The sequence below is a fragment of the Nyctereutes procyonoides genome, unplaced genomic scaffold, assembly GCF_905146905.1.
Source record: "Nyctereutes procyonoides isolate TBG_1078 unplaced genomic scaffold, NYPRO_anot_genome, whole genome shotgun sequence".
Classification (NCBI taxonomy): domain Eukaryota; kingdom Metazoa; phylum Chordata; class Mammalia; order Carnivora; family Canidae; genus Nyctereutes; species Nyctereutes procyonoides.
The window spans coordinates 26,612,489-26,637,678 of record NW_026575024.1 but is presented as its reverse complement, the minus strand read 5'-3'; the positions used below and the strand labels follow the sequence as shown (position 1 = coordinate 26,637,678).

General features: G+C 53.6%; 2 protein-coding genes across 3 annotated transcripts; both read right to left on the bottom strand.

Moving 5' to 3' along the window:
* Nucleotides 1–1,703: 1,703 nt before the first annotated feature.
* On the bottom strand, nucleotides 1,704–12,799 carry LOC129522340 (interferon regulatory factor 4-like). The gene is made up of 8 exons (XM_055344537.1): nucleotides 12,474–12,799; nucleotides 6,766–6,955; nucleotides 6,364–6,461; nucleotides 5,396–5,507; nucleotides 5,197–5,276; nucleotides 3,648–4,308; nucleotides 2,943–3,061; nucleotides 1,704–2,717 (listed from the first exon to the last, which is right to left on the bottom strand). The coding sequence occupies exons 1-8, from the start codon at nucleotides 12,702–12,704 to the stop codon at nucleotides 2,580–2,582; spliced, it is 1,629 nt and encodes a 542-aa protein (XP_055200512.1). The 5' UTR covers nucleotides 12,705–12,799; the 3' UTR covers nucleotides 1,704–2,579.
* A 2,528-nt stretch (nucleotides 12,800–15,327) lies between these two features.
* On the bottom strand, nucleotides 15,328–24,183 carry DUSP15 (dual specificity phosphatase 15). Of its 2 annotated transcripts, XM_055305023.1 has the most exons (7): nucleotides 24,039–24,183; nucleotides 23,365–23,398; nucleotides 21,728–21,810; nucleotides 18,831–18,880; nucleotides 17,878–17,952; nucleotides 16,711–16,882; nucleotides 15,328–15,865 (listed from the first exon to the last, which is right to left on the bottom strand). In XM_055305023.1, the coding sequence occupies exons 1-7, from the start codon at nucleotides 24,057–24,059 to the stop codon at nucleotides 15,593–15,595; spliced, it is 708 nt and encodes a 235-aa protein (XP_055160998.1). In that variant the 5' UTR covers nucleotides 24,060–24,183; the 3' UTR covers nucleotides 15,328–15,592. The 2 variants fall into 2 exon arrangements, with proteins under 2 accessions (XP_055160998.1, XP_055161005.1); XM_055305030.1 differs by lacking the exons at nucleotides 23,365–23,398; nucleotides 24,039–24,183 and having other exon boundaries at nucleotides 16,711–16,874; nucleotides 21,728–21,806.
* Between the last annotated feature and the right edge of the window lie 1,007 nt (nucleotides 24,184–25,190).

Genomic DNA, 25,190 nt, shown 5'->3' with positions numbered 1-25,190 from the left:
TGTCCGGCACAGCCTGCCCGGGCTGGTTAAAAGGCCCACTGGCCCAGCCTCCCAGCCTGGAAAGGCAAAAAGGGGTGGGCCCACCAGGCTGCCCTCCCTTCCTCCCTCGCCCCCCTCCCCCAAGGCCAGAGAGAGAGAGAGAGAGAGAGAGAGAGAGAGAGGCGGGCAGGGAGGCCAGGACTGGGAAGCTGTGAGCAGCTGTGGGAGGTGGGGGGTGGAGGTAAGAGGGAAGGGACTGGGACCCCCGGCGATGTGTGCTGGGAGGTGGTGGCTGCAAGGGACAGGACATGCAACTGAGTGAGACAGAGACAGAGAAACAAAAAGAGACAGAGGCAATTAAAAACAGAGAGAAAGACACAGAGGTCGAGACATGACAAGAGAAACGGTGGCACACACAACGAGGACAGAGGCAGAGACATACATAGAGAGAAGAGGAGGCCGAAAGAACAGAGACACACGTGGCCAGACACGCACACGCACGCACCGCACAGACAAGTTGGGATCGCTGAAAGAAATCAGTCTACAGAGATAGAGTGGAAGAGGCAGATCCCGAGAGAGACGCAGGCCCAGACACAAGAGATGGAGGCAGAGAGACAGAGAGACCCACGGGGGAGAGACTAAGATTCAAAGCTGAGCTGGAGAACTGGGGGCACCGGTGGGAAAAGCCCCAGGAATCCTCAGGTCCCTGCCTCTAGTTCCTCTTTTTGGTCTCCTTCTTCCAGGCCCGGGGTCTACTTTCTCCTCCCAGCAGCGCACAGCCCCTGGGGTCACGCTAGCTCTGAGATGTTCCAGGATGTTCGCTGTGGAGGCGGTGAGAACCGCTAAACCGGTATGCTGAGCTTGGGCGCCCTCTAGTGACTGGTGAGGGGAGGGCAACCATCTGGGCAGAGACATTTCCCTCTCCCCCCACAAAGAGGGGTTTGAAGCAAGTCCCTGACCCTGTCTGAGCCTCAGTTTTCCGTCTCCAAACTGGGGCTGGCGACTCTTCAGCTGTCCGTGCTGTGATGAGAAGGCAACAGCCCCTTTACACAGCATCCAGCATTCTCCTAGGGTCTAGCACAGAGTAGAGGTTTGGACATGACTCAAGAATATCACTCTGAACTGAGGCTCCCCACCAGCTGCAGCCTTAGGCCAGCGAAGCCTAGGACAGTCAGGTCTTCTGAAGGATGGAGTAGCCTGCTCCATGCTCTCCCACCCATAAGAAACCAAGTGAAAGGACACCAACTGTGTGCCTCTCCATGTCAGCCTCCTGACAACTCATCTTCTCTCTCTGCATTTACTCCTTGGACCAAGATTGTTCCAAAGGCCTTCACGGCTTCTTTTGAATAGATGGGGAATCTAAGCCTCAGAAAGCTTAAGGGGCTTGCCTGAGGTCACACAGCTAGTGAGTGACAAAGCTGGGATATGAACCCAGGATTCTGTAACTCCTTAACACCACCTTTTCTACAGAAGAGCTGCAGGGATAGAGGACATCACTGGATCCCTACTGGAAAACAGGCTATGAACCCCAAGAGATCAGGGACGTGCTGTTTTGTCCAGCACTGGCCCAGAACTGAGTAGGTGCTCAATCAACATTAGCTGAATGAATAAAAAACAGTGATTGGATTGACCTCAGTCCTTTGTCAAAGCATACAGTTTCCCCCCTCCCTGGCCCCAAGAAAGAGACTTATTAATCTATCACTAAAAGAGATTTATTATGTTGCCATCTGTAGGAGAATCCCTATAAAGAAAGTCAGAAATCAGAAGAGGGAACAAGGTCTGATATCCAGGGCAGGAAACAGTAACTTTACTGCCAAGGCAGGGTCAATTGCTTTCATGATTGAAGGGGCTCCTTCCCAATTTTCAAGGACTCCCTACAACTTGCAGTTTGCAAAGTTCACTGGGGTTTGGGGAGGGCCTGGACCCCCACTTCCTACTTTCGCTTCTGCCTTAGGGCTGTGCTTGGGGGTTTGCCTCAGTTTCTCTAAACACAGTATCTACTGGCACTGGTGGTTCAGCTGTCAGCCCCCAAAGACCCCGGTTCAGGCCAAGTTTTCTGCTGTGGGATCCCCTCCCTGGCCGTATAAGAATGGAGACTAGTGACAGGTGGGAGGAAGGGTCTGGAAACTCAGATCCCCTCAGAGGCAGGCAATTCTGTTACTATGTGGTTTCACTTTGATCCCTGAGGATCTAATTATCTGTAAAACCAGCTTTAAGCAAACCTTATAATGAATCAGTTGGAGGTAAAGCAGGCTCTCAAGTATACCATCTCAGACTTGTTGGGCTCCCAACAAGAAATGAAGTTTTGTTTCTGCCCTAATTGCTGTTTCTGGAACCTCAAGGTTGAGTTTGGTTTCCTCCTGACTTCCCAGGCCCAGCTGCATGCTGTCCGCCTACGCGCCTTGTTCCAGGGCTGCGTCTCTGCCTCTGCGGCTGAGAGGTTGAAGGGCACAGATCTGCTTCCACTGTCCCCACAGACCTGGCTGATGGGTGTGGGGGGGTGGCCTCAAGTCCACTGGCAGTTGGGCAGCTCTGGGGTGGGATCCACACCCGGGGTGGGAGGGCTGACTTCAGATGGTAGGAGAGGAGGAAGTGATCCTTTATTGCTGATTCAGCTGCGCCGTAAGCAGGTGAGTGACACCATCGGACATGCTAAGCTGGGGACTTGCCAACGCTGGGGCACCACGATAGTGGCGCTTGGAGTCCAGGAAGAGCTGGCGGGCGAAGACTGGCTCCACCTGTGAGGGTGTGGGGTGCAAAAAGTCAACTCTCAGCACCCCCTAGGTTTCCATAGGAAGTCACAGCCCTGGTGACAGTCTCCCCACCCCACAGACACTTTACATGCAGGGTCCTACAGACTAGAAGGTCATCAAGTCAGGAAATGAGGACAGAAGGGAGTCAGTAAGGGGCTGTTCCAGGTGATTGGAAGGCGTGGCTTTTCACTGGAGTGGGAGGTGACTCACGTGGGCCATGATGAGCCGCTCCTCCGGCTGGTCTGGGGGCCCTGGGTACTCCTCACCAAAGCATAGATGGATTTGGTACTCGGGCTCCTGGCCACCATCCTGCAGGTGGGCTCGCAATTCTACAGGCAGCAAGACTGGGGGCTTGGGAATCCCACCTGGTGCTTATATCCCATGCCCATGTCCTGGAAGGCCACATCCCCATTGTGCGCCCGTGCCCTGTGCCCACTTCCACATCCCTATACCTGTCTCATGTCCCATATCTGTGCCTACTTCCAGTGCTCATGCCCTGTGCCTTGTGCTTCTATGCTATCAGCCTGTGCCCATTGCCATCCACCTATACCTATGGTGTGCCCAGTGCCTGAGTGCCCAGCCTAGGCTTAGCGCCCTATACCAAGGCACCTGCTCAAGTCTTACGCTCATGCCGCACAGCCAATGCCCCCAGCCTGCCCCGTGCCTACCCTCCCCATAAGTCTATGTCCATATCTGCGCCCAGGTCCCCCGATGCCCATATTCGTTCCCGCTCGCGGCGCTTGTGTGCCTCAGCCTTTGTTTCGATGTCCACCACAAGCCCAGAATCCATAAGCCCATTCGCCTGCCCTCACATCTCGCGTGCGCCCTCTCCTCTGCTCTCGGGCTTCTGCCCACGCCCCTTGTGCCCAGCCACTCTGTCCCACGCTGCCAGCGGGCCCACCGCCGCGCTCTTACCCTCGAGGAAGCGGCGCGTGTCTAGCAGCTGGCAGGTGCGCTCGCGCTCCAGCTTGTTGGGCTGCGCGCGGTGCGGGGCGAGCGGGCCGCGCCAGTACACGCGGCCCCGGCACAGGCGCTTGGCGAACACGCCCTCGGGGGCCACCCACAGCAGCACGCCCCGCTCCAGGTGCCGGAGCAAGTGCCGCAGCACGTGGGCGCCGGGCGGCGGCTCGGGGAAGCGGACCTGCGCGATGCGCGGCGGCGGCCCCAGCAGGCGCTCGGCCGCGGTGACTGCCCGAGGGCTCAGGCGACAGCCCTCCGCGGTGCGCGCGGTGGTTTCCTGCACCAGCTCCGCGCGGTAGAACAGCCGCACGTGCAGCCAGCAGTCTGCGGGCCGGGAGAGGGGCGGGAGAGGGGGCGCGCCGGGCGTTGGAGGCCCCAGCACCGAACACCCTCTCAACAGGGCAGGGGACGCCCCCACCGCCCGCGGTCCTGCGGGCCCCCATGTCGGGAGTTTTTGGTGCTTCCTCCGGATAAATGATAATGATAATTCTAGTAGTAGCAGTAGTAGTACTAGTACCAGTAGTAAATAGCTGCAGCTTCCAGTATAAATGAACTGGTAGTTGAGCTCCAGAGTCAAAAGCATAGGATCTGAGGCCATCTGTACAATTGGGACAGGCTAGGGCCCTTCCAGTCCCAATCTCTGGGATTCTAGGAGCTTCTTCCCAGCAAATATATATATATTTTAAGATTTTATTTATTTATTCATGAGAGAGAGAGAGAGAGAGAGAGAGGTAGAGACACAGGCAGAGGGAGAAGCAGGCTCCATGCAGGGAGTCTGACGTGGGACTCAATCCCAGGTCTCCAGGATCAGGCCCTGGGCTGAAGGTGGCACTAAACCGCTGAGCCACCCGGGCTGCCCCCCAGCAAATATTTTAATGCTGATAGAAGCAACAATAAAACAGCAGGTTCCCATATGAGGGGACAGCAGGATGCTCAATAGGTTGGGCTGGGAGCTCTGTTGCCCTGCCATTGCATTTTGATCTTTCAACTGCCACTTACGAGCTGTGACCCAAGAGTAACTTCCCCAGGGCTAGGGACGCCTGGGTGGCTCACTGATTGAGCGTCTGTCTTTGACTCAGGTAGTGATCCCGGGGTCCTGGGATTGGGTCCCACATCAGGCTCCCCGCAGGGAGCCTGCTTCTCTCTCTGCCTATGTCTCTGCCTCTCTCTGTGTGTCTCTCATGAATAAATGAATAAAATCTTAAAAAAAAAAAACTTTCACAAGGCTACTGTGTGATTTCGGGCAAGGTTCTTTTTTTTTTTTTCTTTTTTTCTTTTTGGTAAGGTTCTTAATCTCTGTATTGGGTTTCTGTGTCTGTAAAGTGGGGGTGATAGCAGTATCTATCTCACAGGGCTGCAGGAGAGCTTAGGAAGATGCCTGGCATAAACTAAGCCCTCAACAAATGTTAGCTCTTTTTATTATCTGGGCTGGGTGCTTTGGGTAAAAGACAAAGGCTAGCTGGCTCTCCCCAGTTCTGCACACTAGTCAGAGGGGAGAGCCTGCAGATTCCTTACCAGGGTTGCTGAAATCCTCAGAGGAGGGCAAGGGGCTCCAGTGGTATGCGGGTTCCTGCACCTGGTACCCTAGGGAAGGAGGGGAAGCTGTCAGGCACCACTTCACCCCGGGTCTCTCCACCCCTAGGTCGAGGTCCTGGAGGAGGCCAGAGAGGAGGCAGGCATGAGTGAGGCGATCTGGTCCTTACTGTGGTCAGCCAGAGGGCCTGTGAGCTGGGCAGCTGATGGCAGAGAGGCCCGCTGGGCCAGCCTGGGGGGTTGCTCCTCGTCCTTATCCTCTGTGGTTGATCTGGAGCTGTCCTGGCCATTGGGAGAGAGTTATGAGGGTGGGAGAGGAGACTGTGGGCCACAGGAGTACCCAGACTGTCCTCAATGGGGCAGAAGGAGGCCTGGACAGACTGCAGGCCAGTTGGGGTCAATAGAGGCTGTAAGGTTTCAGAGCTCAAGACCTTTTCTCTCCCATAGGTAAAGAATTGATGGGGCCATTGGAGATTAGGGGGTTGGAGATGAAGCTCACTATGCCAGGAAGAGTGAAGAGTGAATTAGCAGATGGGGGTTCAGAAGTGATAGAGGGGACAGAGGTGATAAAAATGGAGACAGAAGTGATAGAGATGGGGGACAGAATATAGAATGCATGCTGATGGAGGCACTAGGGACAGTGGATTGGACCAGGCTGGTGGGGGGATGGGAACAGAGCAATGAACCATGATGGTGGGGGAGAGGTGGTGGTGGTAATGGGGATGATATGGACAGGGTGATGGGGGTGGAGATGCTGGGGTGATGGCAATAGCGAGAAGGTGAGGGAAATGCAGTGACAGAGCTGCATCTGATGAGGGCAGAGTGATGGACCCAATGATGACAGGGGCAAGGGGTGAATTTCAGGAGAGAGGCCTGAGACAGATGGTGATGGAATTGAAGGGAACAAGGGGCACCCAGAGGTGATAGAGGCAAAGGGAACAGGACAATGGAGCTGAAGATGGTGGTGCAGATAGAGCAGAGGTAAGAAGAGGTCGAGCTGGCAGGAGGGATGGGGATGGTGATGGAGCAGCAGCTGGAGGAGAGGACAGGACAGATGACAGCACCAGAGAGCACCGAGGGCAGTTCGGGTGGAGGTGACTGAGCTGGCAAGGCTGCAGAAGCTTGAAGGACAACCAACCTGGTCTGTCCTGCAGGCTGGCTCTGTCACTTCTCTGGGGGATTCCTGCTGACTCTGAAGAATGTTCTTCTTTTCAGAGGGAGCACAAGCCCTGGCAACTGGGTGGAGCAAGAGGCAAGCTGTTGTTTCCTGGGCCTCAAGGGGAGCCCCCCCAATAGAGGTGATCCCACATGAGGATGAGGTCACAGCATGATTTCAGGCAGGGCCCACCTCTCTCTGGGCTTCAGTCTCCTCCTTTTCTAATGGGAACAGAAATTGAATGTCTATGGGTCTTTCTGTGTTTACCAACCCGGGAGTTTAAGCTTAATAAGCCCACCATTTCTCAGTTGACATACAGATGGGCAAGATGAGGCTGTTATTGCCCAGAGAGCTCAGCCACTACCTCCAGGGGCAAGATGGTACCTGGACAATGGGCACCGTTGGACACAATCCGGTAGACTTTGTAGGGGTTGGAGACATCCAGCTGGCTGCGCTCCCGCACCTCACAGAAGTCGGCGCTCTTGTTGAGGGCACAGCGGAGCCGGGTCTTCCAGGTTGGAGGGTCCTCCTTGTCAATGCCCTCTAGGTGCTTGCCCTTGTATATGGCCCAAGCCTGAGGATGAGCAGGGGTGCTTGGATTGGGATAGACGTGGAGTGGGGCTGGTGCTGTGCAAAAGGAGGGGGGCCTGCCTCACCTCCCACCCTTCTGTCTCTCCCTCCAGGCCTCTGTCCCCTTCCCCTTCATCCTTTTCTGTTTCTTCCTTCCTCCATCCAACGCATGTTCCTCAAGCTCCTACAGTATGCCAGGCCTGAGCCAGAGACTGGGGACTGAATGGGGAACAAGATAGACGTGACTGCTGCTCTCTAGGAACTCAAGTCTGATGAGAGAAAACAGCTACAAACAGCTAAATGGAAATAACAATATTCCAGGCTGTGGATTATGATCAATTTAAAAAATAGGATCGTGGGATATAAAAGAATGGCAGTGCTTCGCTATCTGGAGAACTATAAAAATAAATCCTGACCTATTGCCACAGACAAAGTGGACTTCAGATGATTCAAAAACCCAAGGTGAGGGCAGCCCAGGTGACTCAGTGGTTTAGCGCCGCCTTCAGCCCAGGGCATGATCCTGGAGACTCGGGATCGAGTCCCACATCAGGCTCCCTGCATGGAGCCTGTTTCTCCCTCTGCCTGTGTCTCTGCCTCTCTCTCTGTCTCTCTCACGGATAAATAAATAAAATCTTTAAAAAAACAAAAAACAAAAACCCAAGGTGAGAGGTGAAAGTGGAAGCCAATAGAAGATAAAACTCTTTCAGGGGGAGAGAGTGCCTTCCTGTGCCCCCTCAAAGGCATGGAACAGAAGGCAAAACAAAGATGATGTCTGAAATCGGCAAGGGGCTAATTTTAGAACATACAAGGAACTTCACAAACCAACAGGAAACCAGAGAGCATCCCCTAAAGAAAAAATTCTTATCAAAGGGCAAGAATGGGCAATTTAGGAAGGAAGAAACCAGAAGCCCATGAGCATATTAGGATGTACTTTTTTTTAATTTCTTTTAATTTTTATTTATTTATGATAGTCACAGAGAGAGAAAGAGAGAGAGGCAGAGACACAGGCAGAGGGAGAAGCAGGCTCCATGCACCGGGAGCCTGATGTGGGATTCGATCCCAGGTCTCCAGGATCGCGCCCTGGGCCAAAGGCAGGCGCCAAACCACTGCGCCACCCAGGGATCCCTAGGATGTACTTTAAACTCATTAGTGTCAGAGAAATGTACAATAAAAATGTGAACTACTGGGGTGCTTAGGTGGCTCAGTGGGTTAGGCATTGGACTCGATCTTAGCTCAGGTCTTTTTTTTTAATTTTTATTTACTTATGATAGTCACACATAGAGAGAGAGGGAGGCAGAGACACAGGCAGAGGGAGAAGCAGGCTCCATGCACCAGGAGCCCGACGTGGGATTCGATCCCGGGTCTCCAGGATCACGCCCTGGGCCAAAGGCAGGCGCCAAACCGCTGCGCCACCCAGGGATCCCTTAGCTCAGGTCTTGATCTCAGGGTCATGAGTTCAGGCCCCACGCTGGGCTCCAGGCTAGGCGTGGAGCCTACTTAGTTTTTTTTTTTTTTTAAGTGAGCTATCACCTATAAGCCAACAAAATATTTAGTGAGTTGGATAATGCCAGGAGATGGTGGGGATGTGGACACTACTAGTGGGTGTGGGATGGTACAGAGCTTCTGGATGGTAATCAGGCATGTCTCATCAAATTAAGTCTAAATATACTCTCTGAGTAGAAATTCCAATTCCAGAGGAATTCTCACAGGGGCTTATGAGGGGAGCAGGGCTAGGATATTCACTATAGCATTGCTTGTGGTGCTCAAGAGCAAACTTGTGTCCATCCCCAGGAAAGTGGATAGAGGTGTGTGTGTGTGTCATGGACGCCCACTATAGAGTCTATGCAGCATCTAGAAGCATCTAGGAGCAACAAATAAGATGTACAGAGAGCAAGAATAAATCTTCAGAACATGATCCTGAGCAAAAAAAGGGAAGACACAGAATGAGATCTACAGACAACGTGAAGTGTAGGAGGTAAGCATACATACAAAACATTTCTCTGTAAGAAAGCATACAGACCAGAGATATTTGTTAAACACATTAGAATGACTGTAGTGGCAGAGGCATTAAATAAATAAGAATATGAGGGTCTACTTTAGAGGGGTTATCAGAAATGCCTCTATGAGGAAGTGGCATTTGAATTGATGCCTCAACGAAAAGGATGGATTCCAACAAAGAGCTGGGGGAAGGGTGGTCTAGGTAGAAGGAGCAGCAAGTACAAAGGTCCTGAGGTGGGAAGACTGATAGATTCAAGCAAGGCCTGTGTGACTGAAGCAGAGGGACCACAAGGGAGGGCAGGAGGAGATATATTGGTTGCAAAGACCACATTCAATACTGGAGGGTTTTAACTCATGAATCCTATTCAGTCATTGCCTTCAGAGATTCCAGACCTGATGTGGAAAAATGAACACCAAACAGAAAACGCAGCTCCTGTGTTGGTGCTGCTTGGCAATGGTGAGAACTTTAAGGCTTGATTTTGCTGCCTGCAAACTGTGTCCACAATACCTAACCTGATGTGGTTGTGCGGGGTGTAGCATGAGTGGTCTCGGTCTGTGTAAAGTACTTAGCACAGTGCCTGGCACACAGTCAGTGCTTATTTATTGAACTTTTGTTCATTATATTAAGGATATAACTGAAAGCTAACCTGGGCACAGGACACAGGGTACTATCACTATGGTGAAAGAGGGACCTTTGCTTTGTCTGCTGCTCTGTCCCCCAGCGCCTAGAGTGGTACCTGGTACACAAGAGACACTGTGTGTAACTTTGTTTTATGTGTGTTTCTGTTTAAGGAACATTTTATTTCATATAAACTGCTTCATTCCCATTGAGCTCATGGCCAACAGCACAATAACTTATGCCTGACTGAAGCTTGTCTGAAGCTTATTTTTTCCATAAGACACATCATAGCCTTGTCATATGTGGGAACATTAGAGAGCACTTTGGGGTTACACAGGCTTGGGGTCCGTTTTAAATAGTAAAATTGCCAACAAAAAGCACAAAAATATGGGAAAATGTGGCACTAAATAGCCCTTGAAAAGAACACCTGTTTCTAGTAGAAGGGCTGAGACAAGAAAGCAAAGCATCACTTTGTTCAGCGTCAGCTGGGAATGTGTACGTCTGGGGACCAAACTGGCCATTCTGCACCTGCCCGTGGGCCACAAAAGTGCCTTGAGTACTGACTTTGGAATTGCAAATACATGTTAGCAAATATGCAAATCTGCAAATATAGAATCCGCGAATAGTGAGGGTCCACTGCATGTGGTGCAGGGAGGGGAAGAGAAAGTAGAGACAGATGGAAGCTGGATCGTGAAGCTCCTCAAAGGCCGAGCTTTATCCCATGCCCTTTGGGGCACCAGGAGGGTGCAAAGCCAGGGAGTCCCTTGCATGGGTCAGTGGTGGATTGAGGGGAGGGGAGGGCCAGTCTCTCAGAATCTCCCTCTTCTGAACAGCACATGGTCCTAAGGGACAGGCCATGTAACCCCCCCGTTCAATACTCACTGAGTACCTTCTGTGGGCCAGGCCCTGTGCTCAGTGTCACAAGCCTCAAGTAGCTGCAGGCAGTCTGCTGCGGAGGAGTTGTTTCAATGGAAGAAGCAGAAGGAATCAGAGGTGGCCTAGGAGAAGCACTGAGTTGGAACTTAATAAACGCATTCAACAGATGAATGCATTAGGGAAGGCTCCTGAGATGTTTAAGCTAAACAAGATGAGTTGGCCAGGTAAAGCTGAAGAGGAGAGGGTATTTTAGTCAGGGTGAACAGCAGGTGCAAAGGTCTAACAGTGACAGACACATGAGGCATTTAGAAACTGAAAGAACTGTCAGGCCAGGTCTAAAGCCAGGGAAGGGAAGGGTGGGGAGAGATGAGCCAGGGAGGAGCAGTTCATGCACAGCTCTGAGGTCTTGGTAAGGAGTTAGAACTTTATCCCAAGAGCAATGGGGAAGCGATGGAAGGATTCTAAGTAGGGAAGTGTCAAGGCAAGATTTACATTTAGGAAGATCTCCTGGGATCCCTGGGTGGCTCAGCAGTTTAGCGCCTGCCTTCAGTCCAGGGCATGATCCTGGAGTCCTGGGATCGAGTCCCACATCGGGCTCCCTGCATGAAGCCTGCTTCTCCGTCTGCCTATGTCTCTGCCTTTCTCTCTGTCTCTGTCTCTCATGAATAAATAAATAAAATCTTAAAAAAAAAAAGGAAGATCTCTCTGGAGGACTGAGGGGAGATCTGAGGGGCAGGAGGGAGCAGGGAGCTCTGTGAGGTTATTGAGATTGTCTTGGTGGGAGATGGTGGAAATGGATCCAAGCAGATAGACTGCAGAGAAACTTCTGTAGGAAGAGCCAGCAGGCCTTGGTGATAGAGTGCAATGAGACTGGGAGAGGAGAAGCCAGGGTTCAGGTGCCTGGCTCTGGAGTCTGGTGACTTTTAGTGCCACCTTCCATCTGGGGACACACAGAAGTTTGTCGAGGCAAACTAGGAAGTGTGGTACTGAAGATGTGCTGAGTTTGAGAGTTCTGGGGGTCAGGAGACCAGCAGGCTTGGGGTCTGGAGGGGAGGCTGGGAAAGGTGGGGCTGTGGAGGAGGGGAGTGGGCCATGAGGAGGGAGGTCCTGGAGCAGTGCTGAGAGCACCCACAGAGGAGTGGAGGGCGGGGGAGGTTGAGTTTGGGGTCAGGAAGGTAGAAAGAAAATGGGTGGTGATGGGAGCAGATTCTGGAAACCAAGTGAGAGTGTATCATGGAGGAAGGGTCCACCGGGCCCAGACCAATCAAGAGGTCAAAGATAATGGTGATGGCATCTTTGGATTTGTAAACGAGTGATGTTTAGCAGAAGGGACAGAAGCCAGACTTAGGGAGGGAGTTGATGACCAGACCTGTGAAAGTAGGAGCCGAAGGTGGCTGTGGTGTTTGGGTGGTGGCAGTGGCTGGCTTATTGCTCAGAGGAGAGCTTCCAGAGTTTTGAAGTTGATGGGAAGGAGGCAGTTTGAAGGAAGTTAATGGTGACTGAGGCTGGAGAAGGCATCCCTGGAGGAGAAGCATCCTTGGAGAGGGGGCATCCCTAAAGGGGATCCCTGAGAAGGGTTGGTGTAGGGAAGCACCGAATGTGTCCCCAGGCTACCGAGATTGGCAGTTTGGAGGGGTGGGAAGTTGTGGGAATCCCCGGTGGTGTCTAATTTCCCCGTGGGAAGGGAGGAGAGGCCTCCTGGAGAGGTGGGGGATGGTGCACGTATTGCCCCTTTGGCTGATTCTGTTTTAAGAGGGCATCCTTGGGGGGCCCTAGGGGGGCTCAGTGGCTGAGCATCTGCCATTGGTTCAGGGCGTAATGCCAGAGTCCCTGGATGGAGTCCTGCATTGAAGTGCCCAAAGGGATCCTGCTTCTCCCTCTGCCTGTGTCTCTGTGTTTCTCACGAATAAGTAAAATCTTTTTTTTTTTTTTTTTTTTAAAGAGGGCGTCATTGGGTCTCCCATACTTGCACAACACTCTCTGCAACCTAGAGACAGCTGAGGCTAAGGGGCAAGCAAGTGGCCCTTACCCTGAATAGTGCCGCGTCCTGCTGCGCCCGGTAGCCCTGCTGGGCCGCGTGCTTCCAGGGGATGCGGAAGAGGGTCTTGCCTGCGTCCTCCCAGCGCAACCCCGCGTAGCGCCCGCTCTCGATCTGTGCCACCAGCCAGTCGCGGAGGCGCAAGGGACCCCCGGCCCCCGCCATCGGTCGCCTGCCGGCGGGGACCTTCCCTTCTTCCTTCCGCCAGGGGTCGCCGGCCATCCAGGACGCAGTGCGCCGGCGGCCAGGTGTGGGGTGCGCGGTGGCTGGGACCCCAGCACGACCCAGCACCACAGGGAATAGCGAAGCCACCTGGATGGCCGCGGAGGCGGCGAAACTGAAAGTTCTGGATGGGCGAGTTTCGCTTTCCTTTTCTCTCCCTCTGACCCTGGGAGGCCCCATCCTTTTGCCCTTCTCTGTGGTAGCCTGGCCCAGAGGGCATCTTGTGAGACAGAGTGGACATTTAGAGGCACAGTGGGATGCTAAGACCCACTGGAGGGTACTGGGGAGGATACCCTAGGATCTGCCTGTCCCCGCCGGGGCTCAGAGGAGCAACCAGAGGCATCCATTGCCCCACCCATGCACCTGTTCTCTGTCCTTCCCAGCCTGTGGGAACCTTACAGGTCTCTTTTCAGGACCTGAACTGTAGAAGTTGTAAAAGCCATGGTGCTTCTTAGACTAACTCTCATCAGAATTGGGAGGCAGAGACTGGTTTACAATGTACAGTCCTTGCCTCCACACCAGATCTGCAGAAAAAGACTTTCTGGGCAAGAAGCCCAGTAATCTGCATTTAACAAGTTCTGTGGGATTCTGATCCAGGTGGTCTATGGGCCACACTTGGAGAAATATTTCCTTAAATACTGGGGAGTTCTCATCTACGGTGTTGACCTGGCTAAAGCCTTTCTTGCAGGTTCTCAGGCCAGTTCTCACTACAGTGTGTGAGATGAGTATCATTACCCATTTATTATTAAGAAGAAGAAGGTGGGTGCCTGGGTGGCTCAATCGGTTGGGCATCTGCCTTTGGCTCAGGTCATGAGCCCAGGCTGGAGAGGGGATCCAGTCCTGTGTTGGGCTCCCTGCTCCTTGGGGAGTCTATTTCTCCCTCTATTCATCCCCCCTGCTTGTGATCTCTCTCTCATGCTCTCTCTCAAATAAATAAAATCTTTCAAACAAAACAAAACAAAACAAAAAGTGGCTCAGAGAGATTAAAGCCCTGTAACAAGGTCATGAAGCTAGTACCTGGAGGCAGTCAAGATCTGAACCTGTGTCTCTCTATTCCCAAAGCCCAGGAGCCTAAACAGTGCCCCACACTATCCCTCAACAGTTTACACCTGGGGTTTAGGGACACCCACACCCACAGAAAGTATATACAAACTCTTTCATGTCTGTGCACTTTTCTAGGGTTTGTATCTTTCATTTAATTGTCAAAGGAGGGTTTCAATTTGAAAGAGGTCTAGTCGCTCAGACTACCCCACCCTTTGTTGCATACAGGGGGGAAACTACAACTCCGAGCGAGCAGAGTTGGATGCCCAGTCAGTATTGACCAGAGGCTGGTAGTACTATCTTTCATGTAGCACCTGTCACGGGGGGGCTTTCTTCATGCTCCGCACCCTCTGTTCTCACATGCTAGCCACTACTCAGTTCTGACCCCTCTATAGTTATAGCCACGACTCAGACTCACCTGTAGGGCTCCAGCAGGGCCCAAAGCATTTCATAGGATTAAATCCAAGAGTAATAATTACATCTTAGCGGGAATTTTAAGTGTGCCAGACAATCTCTTCATTTTTCTGGGTGGCAGAGTCATAGAGGACTAGGAGGATGGGGTTCCCAGCCCCACCCCTGGCTAGCTGGTGACCTTGGACACCAACTTCAGTTTCCAGAGGGCAAGGCTGGGCAGCAGGTGAGGATTATTTCATCCATCTTCCCACCCCCCCAATGCTGGAATCTGGGCTCCCCCCACAGACCTGAACACAGTGCTCAGTGCATAACAGGAAAGGAACTCCATACAGGTGGCTCTTAGAGGTTTTTCTGACCCCTCTCAACTCCAAGTTACCTTTAGTTCAGAAAACTCAGCTCCGATGACCTCTGTTCACCCTCGGGGTCACTCTGCTGCTTGCTTGGGCTGCCCAGAGGCCTTCCCTCCTCAGTGGCTGCCCGCCCTGGCCTTTAAGCTCCAGGTGGGAAGGGTCTTGAGTGGGAGAAGATATTTGCAAATGATATATCCAATGAGGAGTTAATATGCAAAGTATATAAAGAACTGAATACAAGTCACCACTGAAAAGGCCCCAAATAATCCAGTTAAATGAGCACCAAGGAACTGCTTCTTAACAGCCACCATGGAACACAGACTGTCCAGGTTCAAATCCAGCCTCCCCTACCCTGGCTGTCCTCAGGCAAGAAGGAGGCGCTCTAAAGCTCACTAGCTAGTATTTGTGAGTAGGGAAGAGGAAGGAGCTGATGAGGAGCAGAAGGGCTCAGTGGGGGAAAGGGATTCATAGGGAAGGAGGGATTCAGGGGCCTTTTCAGGAGACCAGGACTCCATGGAGAGATGGGGGTGGGGGTCAGGGCAGTGAATGGAGTCTCAGGATTCAGCCCAGCCCAGGGCAGTTTTTGGGAGGTGGCAGGCTCCTCAGGCCCTATGGGACACAAACCTCCCCCCCTCCCCCCCCTCGGCTTTGTTGCCTGCAGACTCCAGCCCCTGGCGGGCTCCTGCATCCCTGCCCCTTGCTGAATGACCAGGAGAGGCTCATACAGACAGCTTCTGTGTCTCTTTAATATCCTCCAGGCCCATCCACCCCCCACCCATCCACCCACTCCCACTCCCGCTGCCTTTAAGGGTGGAGGCCCGGGTGCCCCCTCCCCCCAGCCCAAGGACTAAGGCACCAAGTGGCTGCAGCAGGCCGGTCCAGACACAGAGACGCAAGGATGGAGGACACACAGACTGCAGACGCAGACAAGCAGGGCGGGCATCAGGGGCGGGGGCAGGGGCAGGCCGCCGCGGGGCTCCCACGGGCTCTGGGCCCGTCCTGGAGGCCGTGGGAGGCCCAGACGGCCCCGAAGGGGGGCAGTCGTTAGGCAGAGGGGCGCCACGGCGGGGCGGGCCGGGATCCTCACTTGCCGCCTTTACGGGACAGACACCGCGGGAGGCAAGAGAAAGTCTGCTTGACGCGCGCCAGCAGGGGCAGCGGCCGGTGGGCCTCCCGGGGCGGCCGCGGCACCAGGCGCTGCAGGGTTCCCTCCGAGGCCGCCGGGTGCGGCGCCGGGGACGCGGCCGCGGCCGCCGAGCCCTGCCGGCAGCGCTTGCACAGCGGCAGCAGCGCGCGCACGTCCTCCTCGTCGCGGAAAGGGCTCTCTCCGAAGCGCTCCTCCAGCTGCCGGCGGAGCTGGACGGGGGTGGAGGAGACGGGTCGGCCGGTGCCAGGCGGCCGGCGGTCTCCTCCCCAGTCCTCGCCGCTCCCGCCGGTCCGCGAGCTTCCCAGCCCCCGCGAGCCCCTCCCCTTCCTGAGCATCCTCTCCCCCTCGCTTTGGAGTTTCCAGGGCCCTCATGGAGTGCCCTCCTCCTCGGAGTCCCTTCCCTCTCCTGAACCTCCTTCCCCTTTGACACTTCATCTTGCAGACCTGCTAAAGCCCCCAGCACCGTGGGGACCACATGACCCCTCCTCCCTGAGCAACAACCCCACCCACACTGGCTTCCTTTTTGCCTGCCCCTTTCCTCAAGCAGCCTTGAAGATAAGCCTGAGTACCAGCGGGCCACTCCCACTCGAGGGGAGCCTTTCTGCACCTACTGCTTCTGTCTCTCATCCCTAATTCCCAGGGAGGTGTCGGTTCTTGACATCTCCATGTGCCATCTGCCCGGTGGGCATAAGAGAAGGAGATGCTTTGGCCTCATCAGGAGATCAGGGGTGGAGTAGGGAATGGACATTCCTCCCCAAAGGGGTCAAACATTCAAATGGTAGAGCATGCAGTGCTGGGCCCTTGTCAAACTGAAGGATCCACAGTCTGGCCCAAAGGCATCCAAATTCTAAACTAAAAAGGAAAAGAAAACATCTGGCTGACCCCACAAAATACACCTAGGGGCTAGATTAGCTAAGGGTCATGAGTTCGAGATCCCCAGAAAAATCTCCTGCTAGGTCTGAAGCACAGGCTAAATTCTTTCCAATCAATTCTCAACTCAAGCGGGAAGAGTCTCCCTGCCCTGCCCAGCTCCTGCCTCTGCCCCAGCCCCTACCTTCCGGGAACTGCCCCAGCCAAACTCTTCCAGCTGCTGCCTAAAGCCTGGGTTGGGGTTGGCGATAGGCCGGGTGGCCTTGATGGCTTCAAGCACGTCCCGCCAGCCTAGCCCCGTCACAGTCATCACATATGCCGTCACGATGGTGGTGCTGCGGGAGATGCCTGCAAAGCTGGGATACCAGGCCCCCCCAGGCTTCAGGTAAGGCCCAATCTCCTCCATGCCCTGCCCTCACACACCCCATCCCCACACCTCAGCTCTCCCACCCTCAGACTCTGCTCTTCCATCACAGAGAGCCTACCAGGACTTGTTTTCCCACTTTCTTTGCCCATGCTGTTCCTTATGCCTGGAGTATCCCCCTGGCACTCTCCCACATCACAGGCCTGAGTGAAACATCACTTCATTCATTTGTTCAACAAACATTTCCTGACCATTTGTTAATTTTCAGGTACTGGGGATATGGCAGAGAATAAAACAGACATGGTCTCTGCCATCCTGGGGCTTACAGTACGGTTGGGAGAGATGGCCACTAACCAAGGAAACAATTTCAGGTGGTGATAACTGCTCTGAAGAGTAATCCAGAGGCTAAGAGATCATATAGGAAAAGGCATTAATCTAGTGGAGGGCATAGGGAGGGATGAGGGAAGGGGTTTCTAAGGAAATGACATCAAGCTGAGTCCTGAAAGATGGGTAAAGGTCAGTCAAGAATGTTCTGGGCAGTGTACAAAGCCCATGAGGTGGGATTCGGTGGATTTGGAGGGTGGGGAGTTGGCCAGTGCAGCTGGAGTGGGGGAAGGAGGGGCAGAGGGCAACAGATAGGCTGGAGGAGCTGTTCTTAGGACTGAGGCTCTTACAGAGCCGCCCTGAGCCCAGCATAGGGTAGGTGCTCAGCAGGTAGGTTTTTCTCCATTTTACAGAAGAGGAAATGGGAATCTCAGGGAGAAAGAGCTCCTTGGCCTTGGCCACACTGCTGGTAAGGGACAGAGCCCTGATTTGAGCCCCTGATCACCCTCCATCAGATGAATGGTAGACTGTCATGCATGGGGACAGGATGGAGAAGGTCGATCCCAGGTTCCACATTCCCCATAGGGTGTGTGTGTGTGTGTGTGCGTGTGTGACATAGAGGACAGCCCCTTACTTCCTCCCATCATTCCTCTCTTAACTCACCAGTGCACAAGGCAGTTCCCCCCATTGAGGCGGCAACAGTGGATAAAGTTGATACATTCTTTGAAGTGCTTTTTGCTAGAGAAGAAAGAGATAGGGTAGGGAGCACTGGGGGGCATGTTCTCCTAGGAACTGTCCCCCTCCACACTGATGGGGTGCCAAGAGCCCTGGGTCTTTGGGTCAGCCAGCCTAGGCAGAGAATAGGGGCCTGTACTATAGAACAAGTAGAGGTGGTGTGAATTAACAATGGCGGCATTTCAGGCAGTGAAAGAGGCCAATAATGAGAAATCCCACCATGGAGGCAGGAGTGCCTCTCCAGTGGATCCTATTTGCATGGAGGGTTTATCTTTCAAGGAAATGGATGTGAGGGGACAGAGTACTCCCACTCTTCCAGGGTCTGCAATCAGAGCATCTGGGGACAATGTTGGTCAGCAACAGGTTGGGAGAAATATCTGTCTGGGTTACTTCCAGGCTGGGAGGTACTGCTGCTAATAACAAAACATAAAAATCCTGCTTCCTGAGTCCCCATTACATGCAGGCCCTGTCCTAGATCCTCAACCTGTGCCATCTGATCTCAGAGAGGGAAAGCGATTTGTGCAAGGTCACAAAGCAAGTAAATGGCAAAGCCTGGCTGGAGCCCGGAGGTCTTAACTCCAAGGCCAGGAAATGGCTGAGCCTGACCCCTTCAAATCTGCTGGGGCATCTGGTCCTTAGACAGGGTACTCTCCATTTCACAGCTAAAGACACTGAGCTCTGGAAGATTACAGGTCTTGGCCAGGACAATAGGCAAGGGTGTAGCTGAGACAGAGTCAAACATAGGTCTGAGTGACCACTTGTGCTAGGGTCCCCAGGACAGCTCTTTGGCATGAGTCCTCTCTGTCATCCTCCAGACCATCCCCCACCCTCCCTCCCATCACCACAGAAGACACCTCTGTTGGTGCCTCCAGAGAACTTACATGGGTACCTCAGGGGTGTCCGCCACAGGGATGCGAAGGTAGGTTATGTCCTGTAAGTACAAAACACACATGGGCAGTGAGGGGGCCCTTGGCTGCACCCCTGACCTTGGCCAGGGCTGCCCAAGCACCTCAGGACCCCAGGCCAGCTCCTGCCCCTCTCTGAGCCACTGCTGCCCCCTCCATCCAAAGAAGGTGGATATCACCTCTGAGTGCCTCCCAGCTCTGAGTTCCAGAACCTTCTGAGAAGATGGTATCCTAACCTCATAGGTGATTTGGACAAGAGGACTTGATAAAAAGGATCCAGGGACCTTTTATTTAATAAGTGGAAAAGGGCAACTAACAATGATTCTCCTCCAAATGAGGTTTACAAAAATCATACCCAAAAAGGGGCAAAACAGGGTCCCTGGCTGGCTCAGTGGGTAGAGCATGCACCTCTTGATCTCGGGGTTGTGAGTTTGAGCCTCACGTTGGGTGTAGAGATTACTTATTTTAAAAAGAGCACAACGGATTTTATTATCTTGACAAGAAACAAAAACCATTAACATAAGTTTATAGCTCATCAACTGCAGTTATAAAAGTATGTGCTGGGCAGCCCGGGTGGCTCAGCTGTTTAGCGCCACCTTCAGCCTGGGGCGTGATCCTGGAGACCCGGGATGGAGTCCCAAGCCGGGCTCCCTGCATGGAGCCTGCTTCTCCCTCTGCCTGTGTCTCTGCCTCTCTCTCTCTCTCTCTCTCTCTCTCTCTCTCTCTCTGTGTGTGTGTGTGTGTGTGTCTCTCATGAATAAATATTTTTTAAAATTTGTTTTAAAAGTATGTGCTAATTATTCAAATAATCAAGGGATGAGTTTTCTGTAATTTCTCCCACAAACTGGCTGTGACATTCTTTACTTCTTGCTTAACCTTCACACAAGATCATAAAGCTGATTTGAGCTCCTCTTCCAAGAATCACTTTTCTCAAGGACCTCTTTTAATCCTTTTATATTCAAATTACTCTTTTTCAAATGCCAGGCCCACCACCAGCCTGGCTAAGGGACCCCGGGCCAGGTCCTCACTTGTTAATGGCTTTGTGTGAGATTCCAGTCCTTCTGGGACTCATTTTTCCCAAGGTCACACCACCCTGTATCTTTTGCAAGGTTTGCAATTTCACTTTGCAACACATTTGGCCTTGTGATTGCTTGGCATCATCAAACCCTGACTGGTAAATTCACGGATAGATGGGGAGGCAGAGCTGCTGTGGGAAGAGGTAAGACTGTTGGAGTGGGGACTCATTTGGCAGGCAGTCATTTCATTAGTCAATCTACTCATGACTTGACAACCTACTCCATGCAATCTAGTGGTTGCATCCTCCAAATACTCCAAAACAGGCCTGCTCTATAAAGCAAAATCAGGCTGCACTGACCTGGAAATTTCTTGTATGAATGACACCAAGAATCACAGATTATTGGAGGTCTGATCTTAGAGACCATTAACTCTGACACAGGGGGAAACTAAGGCCCAGAGAGGGAAAGGAACCTGTCTGAGGTCACATAGTAAACCTGTGACAGAACTTGGTTTGGATCTCAGATCTTCAGAGCCCATTTCCACCCACAGTTATTCCCCTTTAGTGGGTGACATACATTCTAATAGATGAGGAAGCGGCTCTATTTATAGGATAAGAATATGATTAACTTTGCTATATTAGCTGTAATTTGTTGACTGTTATGTGGCTCTCAACAACTCAGTAAGGCATGTACTATTATAAAGTCACCATTTTAGGGGCACCTGGGTGGTGCAGTCAGTCGAGTGTCTGACTCTTGGTTTCCACTCAGGTCATGATTTCAGGGTTGTGATCCTAAGGTCATGATCTCAGAGTTGTGAGATCGTGCCCTGCATTGGGCTCCATGGTCAACAGAGAGTCTACTTGAGATTCCCTCTTCTTTTCCCTCTACCCTCCTGCTTGTACACGCTCTTTCTCTCTCAAATAAATAAATAAATCTTTTTTTTAAATAAATGTAAATTCTTTGCTTTTATTTTTTTATTTTTTTTTATTTATTTATGATAATCACAGAGAGAGAGAGAGAGAGAGAGAGAGAGAGAGAGAGAGAGAGAGGCAGAGACACAGGCAGAGGGAGAAGCAGGCTCCATGCACCGGGAGCCCGACGTGGGATTCGATCCCGGGTCTCCAGGATCGCGCCCTGGGCCAAAGGCAGGCGCTAAACCGCTGTGCCACCCAGGGATCCCAATAAATAAATCTTTATAAATAAATTCCTATTTTACAGATCAGGCAATGGAGGCTCAGAAAGGTGAAGCCCTGGGCCCAAGATTACAGAATAAGTGGTCTGGATTTCCTACTTTTCTCTTCTGGGTTACAACATCCTTACCCCTCTTTTCTAGAACTCTATAATACCAGCACCAACCCTCCCAGCGGGGGCCATGCTTTACATCTTTACATGCAAAACATCTTCACCTTCCTGCAGCCCCTTTGCATCCTCACAACAGCCCCTCTTCGGGCAGACAGGACTGAGGGATCAGAGGCCCAGAGATTACACAGCAAGATATAAAAACCAGAATCATCCATTTGTATCATCTGTTCATTTGGGCAATGGGAACCCCACATAGGGGCCGTTTTATGGCTCAGGGTGAGGCCTCTGGGGTCAGACCATCAAATCCTAGCTCCTTAGCTTTGTGGATGTGTGGCCTTAGGCAAGTTTCTTTACCTCCCTGGGCTTCAGTTGCCAAATACGGATCAAATGGGGATGCTAATGTAGAACAAATCAGTTTTTAACAGAATGACCTATTATGGGTCAGGGAGGCAGTACAGGACCCAGCAGATAGTAAGTACTTGATAAATGAGTGCTGTGGGGTCTAAAGCTCCCCTCCACAACTGTACGCAGCCCAAGGACGGGGGTAGGGAGTACCTGCAGCAGAGGCTGGGGTGACTCGTGGATAGAGATGATATGTGTAATCTTGTTCCGGCCCAGCTGGTCCGGATCTTTGGCATCTGAAAGAAACGAGATGCCTGTGCCAATCTAGTCACAGTAACTTATGTGTCCCTGGCCAAGAAAAGTGGAACCTTGCTGCCCAGCTCCCTGCCCCACCCCTCCCTCTCCACTTTGGCCCACCCTCTGCTAGCCCCCTTGTCCTTGGACACCTGCGTTCCTGGCATGACAGGTCCCACCACACCCCTAGGCTTCAGTCTTATCTCTATGGCTCCCACAAGTAACAGCCCAGCCTCTTCCCAGCCTTGCTCATGCTTCCTTCCATGGCAAACACACTTTCCTGGCATATCCTTGACCAGGCAACTCTACTTCCAGAGATCCTGTCTACAGAATGGTTTGCTCACCCAGAAAGCTGTGTGTAGAGGATAATGTTCTCTGTAGTACTGCTCATAACAGTAAACACACCAGAAATTGTTAAAAAGTGGGAGCAACCTATACATCCACCATGAGAGAACTGAATAAATAATGGTATAGTCATACTTGAATATTGTGCAGCCATTGGATAGAAAAGCCTGTCCACAATATACTATCAAATAGGAAACAGGTCACAGAACAGCATGCAGAATGCATTTTTGTTTTAAATATTACATCTGTATCCACAAAGATATATGAAAACCGACCCAGGGATAAACCTCACACTTCTATCAATGGCCATCTCCAAGGCCTGGAATTCCAGTGTATGCAGCTCTTTTAGAATCAGAATAAAAACATATCCCCTCTCTCTCCATATGTCTACTTCATTTAACACATTCACTGAGTACTTACTATGTGCCACCTTGGCTGGGCATGGGAGTGTAGGGGCAACTTCATGGCCCCTGCCCTCATGGGGCTGCAGACTTAAGATTCAGAGCGTACTTAGCCCAGTACTCATGGGCTTGAGGCGTGAACTGCTGAGGTGGCTCCCAGGGAGGAGATCAGATTTATGGGAGTGGAACATCTATGCCAAGGTCGGTGGGGGGCAGGCAGGGGTGGAGGGGGAAAGCCCTGTGCTGGTGCAGATGCCCCTTCTTCTCTGAAGCTTTCTCTGACTCCACATGGAAATGCGTGGAGTCTCAGAATCAGCTGGTCTCTTAGCACAGGCCTGGGACTGGTAGAGGGCCATGGCCTTGGGACAGAGTGGGTAGTGCTCACTAGCACATTTCTGGGGCAGAATTGAGTCTCGAGAGACCTCCTCTCTGTGTAGAAGCTTGTAGGGGGAAGGTTCCCAGTTTCTCCACTAGAAGCAGCACCCCCAAACAGGCCTCAACCCAGAACCTCAGGGCTGTAAGAGCTCTAAGAGTGAGTGGGCATTGTACTGGAGATACTGGGGCTCAGAGGAGGTGCAGACTTGCTTGGCATCTGGCAGGCGTTTCGAACCCTTTGCACTGGGGACGCTCCCTGCCCACATAACACTTAGTCCTCATGAGCGCCTTCTCCCTCCCAGCCTGGCATTGCTTCCCTGCCCCCGGCCCCATTCCTGAGAGCTTCCAAGGTGTGTGGGCCAGAGCATGAATGGTGGACATAGGCTTGGGACAGGCGGAGTGCCACGGCCTTGGGACAGAGTGGGCAGTGCTCACCAATGAAGTTTCCGAGGTAGAGTCCAGGAAGTACCTACAGGAGAGACAGGCTGGGGTCAGTGGGGTAGGGATGAAGGTTTCCCACGGGGTAGCTGGGGGCCCACAACCCATCCTCCTCCTGGGACAGGTGTCTGGACCTCAGGACTCAAGGAGCAATCTCCTCCCCCCACCTCCTGGGCCTGGACTCTGCCCCAGGGGTGGGGGGCAGGCCAGCTTGGGCAGGGGTGAGAGCTGGAAAGGTGGAGAGGAGAGATAGACTTGCCAGGTGGGCGGTAGGGAATTCTGAGGAGGGAGATGGTCAGGCAGGGACAGGAAGAAGGACATGCAGAGGCAGAGGGGGAAGAATGGAGAAACAGCACCTGAGAGTCCCAGGAGTCAGAGACAAGGAAGACAGAGACACCTGGAGACAGGGCAGGGGACTCGGACAGAGTGTGGGAGTGACAGACAGCCACAGAAGGAGCCAGCAAGAAACAGGCACAGAAACAGGCAGGAACAGACACACGGAGAGAGACGTAAGCGGAGACACAAGGATGCGGGGTCACAGAGTCGCCGGGAGACCGAGACCTGGACACACGGCGCCTGAGGGCGAGGGCCAGAAGGTCAGAGGCGGGCACGGCCACCGCGGCGGGGCGGGGGGCGGCCAGGGGCGGGCTGCGCGATCCCCGCCCCCCTACCTTGGTCATGCCATTCCCCATGATCCCGGGGGCGGGGGTCCGGGCGCACCCCCAGCTCGCCGCCCGGAGAGCGCTCGGCTCGCAGCTGCCCTGCTGGCCCAGGCCCGGCGCCTGCAGCCTGACGGGGAACAGGGGCCCCTGCCCGGCCGCCGCCGCCGCCGCCGCCGCCGCCCGCCGCCGACCCCCGGCCAGGGAGGGAAATGGTGGTGGAGCCGCCGCCGCCGCTGCCGCCGCCGCAGGCTCCTCCTACCCCCTTGGTCATGTGGGGCCCCCCCCCACCGTGGGTCGCGGCGGGGGGCTGGACAAAGCCCCAGTGTGCCCGGCCCAGGGCCCGCGGGACAACGGCAGCTTGTTGGGCCGCGTGGGGCCGCCACCTCCGGAGGGGGGGCGGGGGCGCTCCCCCCACCTGGCACCGTCTGGCGCGGGCGGGGTGGGCGCGGGGGCGGGAGGAGCCCCCGGCCGCCGCCGCTCGGATCCCCAGCACCCGCGCTGCCGCGACCTCCCTGCGGGCCCTGGGCCGGGAGCCCCGCTGCCTCGGCCTGGCCGCGCTTTCCCAGCAGAAACGTGCGGGGGGCTGGACTTGGATCGCTGCGGGTCCCCCTACATTCACTTACTGTGTGGGTAATTCCTTCCTTCGGAACAGCCTCACTCCTGCCCCGCCCCCACGCAGGCATCCTACCAGCCAGCCTTCCTCCTCCCCCACTCCTGCGGCCATCTGCCCTCCCGTCCTCCAGTCCACCCATTCATCCCTTCCTCGGTCCATCCATTCATCCATCTGTCCATCCTCCCTCCTCCCTCCCTCCCTCCCTCCCACTCCTTCATCCCATCCACTTTGGCCTCTATGAGGATGGTGCCATCTGGGTCAACTCTGCTGAGACCAGGCATCATTGCCCTTAAGGGCCTCAAGAGATCAGGGGTAAAATGTGAGGGGGGAGATGTTCCAGACACCTGGGTCCCTTGGAGTAAAGAAGACTACAGGAGGATGTAGTTAGAGTCCACAGAGTCCTGGACCTGGAAAGGTTCCTGATCCTATTCACCTCTGACCTGCTGGGTGACCCTGGGCAACTGCCCTTGGCTCCCAGCTACCCTATATCCAGGTGTCTCAATGCACTGAGGTGAGCCCTCTCTGGCTGCTAGGACCAAAGCTGAAGA

What these genes read in the sequence shown, in the direction of transcription:
- LOC129522340 (XM_055344537.1), bottom strand. Translation starts at nt 12,704, where the DNA reads ATGGCCGGCGACCCCTGGCGGAAGGAAGAAGGGAAGGTCCCCGCCGGC. An exon ending in CAGCCTGCAGGACAGACCAG is followed by an intron (nt 5,508 to 6,363) that starts GTTGGTTGTCCT and finishes CCCAATGGCCAG; the next exon opens with GACAGCTCCAGATCAACCAC. An exon ending in GCAACCCTGGTAAGGAATCT is followed by an intron (nt 4,309 to 5,196) that starts GCAGGCTCTCCC and finishes GAAGGGCCCTAG; the next exon opens with CCTGTCCCAATTGTACAGAT.
- DUSP15 (XM_055305023.1), bottom strand. Translation starts at nt 24,059, where the DNA reads ATGGGGAATGGCATGACCAAG. An exon ending in GACACCCCTGAGGTACCCAT is followed by an intron (nt 17,953 to 18,830) that starts GTAAGTTCTCTG and finishes TTTCTTCTCTAG; the next exon opens with CAAAAAGCACTTCAAAGAAT. An exon ending in GGGAACTGCCTTGTGCACTG is followed by an intron (nt 16,883 to 17,877) that starts GTGAGTTAAGAG and finishes CTGGTATCCCAG; the next exon opens with CTTTGCAGGCATCTCCCGCA.